The sequence below is a fragment of the Nannospalax galili genome, unplaced genomic scaffold (assembly GCF_000622305.1).
Source record: "Nannospalax galili isolate Female #2095 unplaced genomic scaffold, S.galili_v1.0 scaffold1251, whole genome shotgun sequence".
Lineage (NCBI taxonomy): Eukaryota > Metazoa > Chordata > Mammalia > Rodentia > Spalacidae > Nannospalax > Nannospalax galili.
Window position 1 is genome coordinate 1,192,480 of NW_008329321.1, and position 9,372 is coordinate 1,201,851.

The 9,372-nt window shown below is 37.3% G+C and overlaps 1 protein-coding gene across 1 annotated transcript in view; it reads left to right on the plus strand.

Annotated features, from left to right (window-relative positions):
* Zpld1 (zona pellucida like domain containing 1) overlaps positions 1 to 8,624 on the plus strand; it is a 56,026-nt gene extending 47,402 nt beyond the window's left edge. Inside the window, exons 9-12 of the mRNA XM_008835816.2 lie at positions 612 to 783; positions 1,936 to 2,044; positions 7,994 to 8,023; positions 8,411 to 8,624. Of these exons, the coding sequence (XP_008834038.1) occupies positions 612 to 783; positions 1,936 to 2,044; positions 7,994 to 8,023; positions 8,411 to 8,586 (487 nt within the window). The 3' untranslated portion in view covers positions 8,587 to 8,624. The remainder of the gene's footprint in view (positions 1 to 611; positions 784 to 1,935; positions 2,045 to 7,993; positions 8,024 to 8,410) is intronic.
* The last annotated feature ends 748 nt before the right edge of the window (positions 8,625 to 9,372 follow it).

The following is a 9,372-nucleotide window of genomic DNA, read 5'->3' on the forward strand; positions in this document are numbered from 1 at the left end:
TAATATCTATTAAATTATCTTAGAGATTTGTATAACATCTTGTACATGTTCAAAATGAAAAATCAATACAAGTGTACATAAATAAGGAATTGATAAAAACTAGCATATATGTACATTGAAATACTAAATAGTTGTTTTAAATAGGAATGAGGGGGCCTCTTCAAATATTCATATGAAAAGACACCCTGCCCCCCAATATGAAGTACTAAGGAGCAATAAGAATATATTCTTGTTTTCATGTATCCTGAGAGAGTGCAAAGAAATACACAACTATCGCGTTTGTAAGGTTTGCATGTGGGTGTGGTGTGGTGATGGGAGGCTTTTCATGATATTTCTTTCATGTTATTTGGATCTTTGACTCCTTTGAAAGTATGATCCTCCTAAAATCTACAGTGATACTGTAATTAGAAATTGTTCTGTTTAAATTGTATGATCCAGATTATTCTTGGAATAACTATTGAGTCAGCTTGCTCTTACCAGACGTCTGTAGCACAGCATGATTCTGCTCTCTTACAGTGCAATGGGGGTATCCTTAGTATGACTCAAAGTTATCTACAATCCCAATAGATTGGCACTTTCCAATGATGTGTTTTCACATTCCTGAAATGTAGCTGTGACAAAGATCCCCAGACCACGGTCATTGAAAATGGCAGAAGTCAGCGGGGCCGCTTTTCATTTGAAGTGTTCCGTTTTGTGAAACACAAGAATCAGAAAATGTCCACCGTCTTCCTGCATTGTGTTACCAAGCTCTGCAGAGCCGATGACTGCCCTCTCCTTATGCCAGTATGTTTATAAGCAATTTTATTCTAAATTTCTGAATTGAGCTAAGTTGAAAGGCCACCAAATCTAGGGAATTTATTTCCATGTGGAAAATCAAAGTTCAAAGTGAAGTAGGAGTGTTTTTTATTGAATGTCTACTTTGTGCCAAACGTACATACAGAGATGAAAACTTCTTAGATTATAAATCGATTGACTTATCTTTTAGGATTGTGAAAGAATCACGGGAAAAAAGCAAGATAAAAGGTCATATTGTGCAAAGGGAGACAAGTATACAGGCTATAGTAAGAGACAATGCTTATCATTCGAGAAAGAAGGAAAGAACAGGCTGGGAGAACTGACAGAGGAGATGGATCCTGCTGTGATTCTGAAGATAAATGAACCCCATGGCAAAATCAAGTGTGAGACAGACACATGTAACAGAGTAGGTGGAGAAGAAGATGGTGGGACCCATGAGGAGGGGTTGGGCTGGTGCTGAAAGGAAGTTAAGTGCCAAATGACTTCAGAATTCTTTCGATTAACAGTTAGTGAAAAATAGGGATCAAATCTAATGCAGACACCATCAAAACATAGATCAGGTTAGAAGGGAATTAAAAAAATAAATCTGAACTTCTATTTTCACAGGCTCCCTGGAGTTACTTTAACATTAACCAGACAACAAATGCAAGCAGCTTTTAAAAATTGAAGTATCTTTAATATGATTATATTTACACCTAATCTATGCATAAATAGGAAGCTGTTTCTTCAACTTATTGGTTTCTTTGGTCTTAACCAGCTCTATCAGATGGAGCAAAATGCAGAGTCCACACTAACTTGGGTCTGTGCTGACCAACATTTTAAGGAAGAATTTATTAAAGGCTTGAGAGAAATAAAAGTAGCAAAGTTTGATAAACACAGCTCTTTTTCAGGAAAGCCATTGAGCTATGTAAACTAATGAGGCAGTGCACAATTACAGCAGGAGGAAATAAGAAATGTGGTCCAAGCCAGGATAAGAAACACTGTAGCCGTTTTATGCAAAGTAATTAAATAAATGCACAGAAGGAAATGAATAAAATTAAACACGTGGTATCTCTTCCAAAAGAATCTTCTTTCCAAATGGCCATAAAGAAACAATTTTGTGCTGGTGTGGAATTTCATTTGTTTTCATTAACACCTCAGATTTGTGGCAACAGAAAAAGGAGAGATGCTGGGAGCAGGACCACTTGGAGTCCTCAGAGTACTTCCGGAAACGCAGTCCTTTCTGCTGGTCCCATCATCACCCGGAGTGGTAAGAAGTGCTTCTCTTTCTGTCCATAGCAGCAGAAGGCGCCAATATGGTTGGGGTACTTGACCTCTGACAAGAACTCCAAGTAGTTTCTAAACAGCACAATTATCAGTGAGTCAAGATAAAGAGCTAAACAAGTTTAATTTCACAGCAGTTTCCTGTTTACTCAGTGTTCACACAAAAGACAATACCATCTTCCCCACATTTCTTTTACATACACACACACACACACACACACACACACACTGATGCAAATGTTTCATTACTTACCTCTGGGCCTCCAGTTTACCCTTCCTGCATTGTTTTTTGCACATAATGGCACAACTACACCCAGTGTTTCCCTTGTTATCTAATTTTTCATTGAACTTGACTCCTAGGAGACACTGTTAGAGGCTGGTCAGCCAAAGAAAAGTCAAGTCTTCATTGCTCCTGTAAGACAGCCTTTCTCAGAGCTGGAAAGATAGCTCAGCGATTAGGACTGGCTGCTATTCATGCAGAGAACCTGGGTGCAGTTCCCAGCACCCATGTCAGGTGACTGACAATTTCCAGGTTAATCTGATTCCTCTGACTACTGCAGGTACCAGAACACACACACAATCAAAAATTAAAAATGAAATCTTTAAGAGACAGATTTGTTTCTAAATCTGCCCCCTCTCTCTAAGTTCTGGAAATCCTTTGCTTAACCCACAGCTTTTTCTTGTGAACTCTCTGCATCTGTATAAATCATCCTACTAAACATTATTTTAAGTTGCCAGTTTGAGTACCCATCTCTATCCATGCTCATGCATCTATATAACCAGATGGACACACCATCTATACATATCTATTCTCATCTACACAAATATTTGTGCTCACATGCTTATGTGCAAAACCACACAGATACTACAAAAGCATTTGGAATTAATTCTGTATGAATCCAGAGGCATCCATAATTAATTGGATAAAACAGACATTTGGAGTAACCAACACTGAAACGGAAGTTAGACCAATTTAACTTTAGGTCTAGATTTTTCTAAAAATAGTTGCATGACTATTCTAAATTTCTTTGGGCAAATGCATTATTTTAAAATGTACAGTTTTAAAAGTAAGCCTCAAGATTCTTTATACTGTATTTGTAAATTTTTCTTGTATCTATATAAATATCTGCCATCTATCTACCATCTATCTATCTATCATCTATCTATCATCATCTATCATCTATCTATCTATCTATCATCTATCTATCTATCTATTATCTACCTACCTACCTATCACCTGGGGGGAGAGAGAGAGAGAGGGAGAGAGAGAGGGAGGGAGAGAACAATTCTAGGTTTGGATCACATGCTAATAATGTTTTCTCAAATTTATTTTAGCTGTAAGGCTGTTATTATGTTTCAATTAGATTCTCTTTACCTTTTTGCCAGTGTCACCCATCTAATCATAAAATGGAAGCTTTCCGAAATAGATAAATAATTGAGTATAAAAGTTATCTTCACCTAAAAAATGCATAAAATTATTTTGATTATTCACTTCCCAGTGTTTGTTTAATCATACCATTATTGAAAAAGAAACTAATAGGTCCTTTAAATAATGCATAACATTATTAAATATGAAATTTCAAGCTTAGTGTCTAGTTTCTGAAGATCTGGTATCTATTTTGAATGGTTTTTAAATGACTGTTTTGGGGTTTGTGAACAGCCTAACACTTACCTCTACCTAGTTGTAAGAAATTTCTCATAGAATTATACTGAGTAGTTGGTTTTAAGCCTTTCTTAACCCCCTATTTTCTTCTTATCTGCATCAAACCAAATTTAAATATTACAAATTTTAATATATTTTTAGTGTAAGATAATTTTAAAAAGAAAAGTATTCTAAGACCCCCAGAAACTCTGAATAGCTAGATATTCAGGTTCGTAGGTTCCACCAATCCTATGGGCAACAGCTCAAAATATACATATTTGAGACAGGGTCTCCCTGTAACTCCAGCTGGCCTGGAACTCCCAGCGTAGACTAGGTTGAGCTCAATCTCACAGAGATTCGCCTGCCACTGCTTCTGGAGTGTTGGGATTAGAGGTTTGCACCGCCACACCTGGCTCATAATATCTATTCTTTTACATTTATTTTTATGTACATTTGTGTGACTGTGTGTTTGCAATGTTCACGTGTGTGCCCACAGAGGTCAGAGAGAGCATCAGATCCTTTGTGCTACAGTTACAAGTGATTATCAGCTGTCTAATGTGGGTGCTGGGAACCAAATTATGGTCCCCCTGAAAGGGCAGCAGCATTGAGCCTTCTCTCAGGTCCCTCAAATATTGATTCTTAAAGCATAAGAGGTGTAGGAGAGTGCCCCTGATGTTATGCTCAGAGTTCCTGCTTCCTAGTTTGTGATCTGTTCCTACCTCAAGTAGGACACTATCCTGACACATAGTCAATTCAAACTCACCTTAGCCTTTTCCACTGGCAAAGCTGTGGGAGGATCATCTTCAAAACTTTGTGATCCTTTTGGGTCCTCTCTCATTCTCCCCTCATTTTATTTATTTTAATTTTTATTATTTTGATAAGTAGTAGAAGAATGGTCTTTACTCCTCAGTGGTTACATGACCTTGTTGTTTAGAGTTCCATATGTTAACAGTGCAATACTATCTCATCCATGCAATCTTTTAAAACTTGACATAAACACAGAACTCAGCACTCAAGCCATGTCTAGCCCCAGAAAAACCTAGCTAAGCTTAGGATTCTGCTTCATGACCAAGACTGTCCTCATTCCTTTGTCCCACTTTAGTTTTTGCTTAGGTCAGCTAGAATTTATTTCTCCAGGTCCTGTGACTGGTTTTATGTAGACAAATCCAATTTCAGGCATGGCTTCCCCTTCCCAGAGTTCTCTGGTACTTGGAAGTTTTGCTCTGTTTGTTCATTGAACTGCTTCTTTTCTCTAGATGTCTGGCTTGGGCAAGTTTAGTATGTGGTAAGACCTCAGGAACTCTATTTTGCTCTGCTTCATAATGAAATCAAGTCCACTTGGACTATTTTTGTCCAATAATGCTAACCATTTTTATTAGTTGATTTGTGAAAATTTCCATATTTTTTGAAAGACAAAATCTTCAAAATTTCTGCAGTGTTCATATTAAAAGCTCTCAATTGTTGAATTTTCTAAGGTTGAAAAATGCCTGTAGGGAATAATTCTGGAATAAGTCCTGGGAACCAATAACACTTAATTGTTTTATTAACATAAAATGCTATGGAAAACCCAAGCCAAACTCTTTTTCAAGTGTCATCATTGAGTTTTATAGGTTGTTTATAATTCATATGAGCATACTTATTTAGTCTCTGCATGGTACAGGCACTCTTCTAAGAAATTAGGCCACAGCCTTGGTTCTTAATTTTCTTGGAGTTCAGGGGTAGACTAATAGCAAGCACATTTTATTTGTTATTTTAATTTTATGTGTATGAGTGTATCGCCTGAATGTAAGTGCACCAGTGTTGTGCAGTGCTCGTGGACATCAGACGAGGGCATCAGAGTCCCTGGAATTGGAGTTACAGATGGTTGTTAGCCACCATGTGGGAGCTGGAACTCAAACCAGGGTCCTCTACAAGAGCAGCCAGTACTCTTATCTGCTGAACCATCTCTCCAACCCCAAGTTTAGCAGCTTTTAAAATGTGAAACATAGGGTAATTTAACAGCATAAGCATAATAAATATTTTTTAAGTTTGCTAGATATAAGAAAACTAATCATTCTTCATACATACTTGCAGTGAGTGATGTTCATATTTTCCACTTAGTACAGTTTTCTGTGAGAGAAAAGCATATAATAGCAATGCATATGCCATTTCCAGCTTACACAGCTGTGGTTTTGCTTCTATAGCCTTTCCCTATAAATTTCCAGATAGCTGTGTATTCTTTGAAGAACTTACTGGACTTAGTATTCCAGCTTATTCTAATTTGCTATGGCTTCATGCCTTTCTTTTTGCATATATGTACATGTCAAGACCAAAAGGATTGTAGGGAAAACAGGAGTGGGTGGTGACCAAAGTCTCCTGGGAAACATCTACTGTCCCTTCAGAGCTAGACAGTGCTTTTTTAGTACAATGACACAATAAATTGAGAAACGACAAACAGAAAAGCAATTCTTCTCCCTTTATCTCTCTTCAAATGCAATTCCAGACTACACTCAAACAGCATATGCTTTTATTTATCTGTCAATAGTACAGTACTTTCACTTTTTCTGCCTTGGAACCTGGAGCCAGTGTGTTCACTTGACATGAAGGGTTTGGTCCCAACACACAGGGAGATTTTGTTCATAGCAAAGTCCTCATAGAAGATCTAGGATGTTGTTCTTTAAATAGTTGGTGGTGATGTCAGGAATAGCAGAGATGCTCTGATATTCTTTTAGCCTCATGATGTAGAAAATAGTGTGTGCAGTGTGTGTGCACATGTTGGGGGATCCAGTTATACCATCTTTACCTCATTCAGGACACTTCACAGAAAGGAACTTTCTGCTACTTAGTAGAAACAATGTTTAAGGAATTAAGTATAGTTCCAAAATAATAATAATAATAATAATAATAATAATAATAATAAAGGAGGAGGAATGTGTAAAAGAGATTCAAGCTTGTCTTTGGAACCGGATGAATTGACCTCATTCTATTCGTTCTACTTATTTCCTTGAGAAGGAAATGCTTTTATAAAAACATGGCAGTCAGAGATTAGGAGGCTCCTATTACCAGTGCAATGCATTGCAGGATTCTAAAGACTCCCTTGAATGAGCACCATATACATACTGAGCACTGTTCTTCAGGACTTGATAGCAGAACTACCATCTCTGCCAGGACTCATAGGTCTGAAAGGAAATGGTATTGGATATAAATATTTCACCAGGTCTTCTCACTGATGGTTTCAGATACTATTCCTGGAGTTCATAGCTTGAGTTATTTAACATCCACATTAAAAAAAAATACTTTGTGTACTTGGTTAGTTTGTATATTTAAAAAAAGGACTCCAAACTAGAACATTAATCTCAGTTTATGTTTTCTTTGCCATAGAGGCTGTGACAGATGGAAATTTCCACATCTGTAAAATGGGAGCAGTAATAATATCTAAGTCACAGAGCTATCACAAGGATTAAAAGTGATAATATATGGAAAAGGGCTTTATGAATTGCATGGCATTGCATACTCACTAAGTGTAAAATACATGTAACCCAGAAATAGATACACACATTTTATGTTTCAAATAAAATCACAAACGCAAATGCACATGTTAACACACATGAAATATGCTGGCTGCTAGCCTGAGAGTTAATCTTATCATGGCTGCAAATTGGGCAACAAGCCTGGGGAAGCTGGGTGAATGTGTGCACTGCACCTACTACGCTTGCCAAGGAGAAGTGAAAAGTCAACAGCTTCAATCTTCTACTTAACAGATGCAAATAAACCTACAGCTCAAGCCCAGGAGTCATGCTGGCCTTTCATTTAGTTATTAAGTGTGAATTTATCTTCTTGGATCTCAAAATGATGTTTTTGCAGATTATATTAGGCAAATGGGCAACACTTAAAAAAGAGTGACACTAAATAATGGGTATTTCCCTATAACAGAATAACAAATGACAGGTTATAGGTCCATAAAAAATGTAATAGCTGGGTAACGATTGCTGCCCTCACTAACCTGGCAGAGTGAAAATGATGAAGCAAAGTTGGCAGGAAGGCATACAACATAATATATCCTGTGATCATATTTGCATAACCAGTACTGTGGCAGGATGTGAGTTTAAGGATGAAATCTGGTACACTGGGAATAGAAATTGGAAAAACAGAAGGGTTCAAGAACTTTCATTCATGCCTTCTCCATAGATCTTGGGCAAGGGGACATGGAGGGAGTAAATGGAGATGAAGTGTAAAAACTGATGGAGTTAGAATACACAAAGGCAAATGTTTAGAGGGAATTGTCACTTCCCTTTCTCTGTTTTCTCTCCTCAGATGAGACTCCAACCAATAATTCACAGCTTGGTAAGATAATTAGCAAATAAAAGTGCAATGTTTTAAAATGTTTTGGTGATTTGTTGCAAAACTGTAATCAAATAAATATAGTGAGCTCTAGTTTCTAAAGGGCTGTGTTTAAAATAACAGACAAGTTTTGGAGTCATATGGGATCTGTTGGCCAGTTTTCATAGAATTTGTAGCTTTTATTTTGATTTGTTCTGTTTGTCTATGGGATACTGACCTTCTAACCCATATAATCCTTTAGGTTTGGGGTTATATTATAGTTAAACAGATTACAGTATACTCCAGTGTCTTGCTGTGAGATAGTAGTGACCAGTGTTTTTGTAGGAGAAAGTGGCAAGCATTGCACTAAATACATTTGAGACTTTATAAGGGTTTGTATGGTTCTTGCAGGTTCCTTGAGCATGCCGCCATTCCAGCTGAATGCCGTCACCAGTGCTCTGATATCAGGAATGGTCATTCTGGGAGTCATGAGCTTTTCCCTCCTTTTGTGCTCACTGGTCCTTCTTCACAGGAAGGGATCTGCCAGTTTGGTGTTGAATGGTATAAGAAATCCTGTGTTTGAGTGACTATAGCCAGTTCTGCTCTTGGAGGAAGGCCTCACTGACTAATCTGTATGACCACAGTCAGTGTTCCATCCGAGTTGATTGCCAGCCACTTTTGATATTTGTAGGTTTGATAGGTTTCATGTTGTAGCTCATCAGCATGATGATAGTGGAACTTTGATGATATTGCTACTGTCACCTGTGTATATGGCCAGCCCTATTTTCCTCATACCAATGGGCATATTGACAATAAATAAAAAAATCAGAACTTAGATCTCACAATATCAGACATTTTTTTTTACTTTATTTTCAATTTATTTTGATTGTGGCCATAGGAGATAAAGTATAAGCACAAACAACAAAAAGGAATTTGTTGCATTTTCCTGTCAGCAGTAAAGCTCAATGCAATGACATTAGATGCGTATATCTGGACCTAAAAGAGAAGTTGCTTTTTGCTTTAAAACAGGTAGTTCCAGCTTGAGGGTATATATTAATGGGTCACTTGAGATTTAACTATTAGCTCTATGACCTACTGTGTCGTGGATTAATTTTCATGTCTGATGACAGTCATTTAAAATGAAAACACCAAACTAAGCTAAAAATTCTCCTGGGAAATTCATTTGTGTAGCAAACAGTAAAAGTACTTGTTAGTCCAAAGAATATGAAGATCATTATTCCTTTGGATAGGAATAGCTGTGAGGGATTTTGTCCTGGCTCGTGTGAGAACATCCAACATAGGTTAGCTCTCCTGACAGCTAAATAATTCAGTTGCTATGATTACAACAGGGTGGTAACTGCGCAAAGATTGTT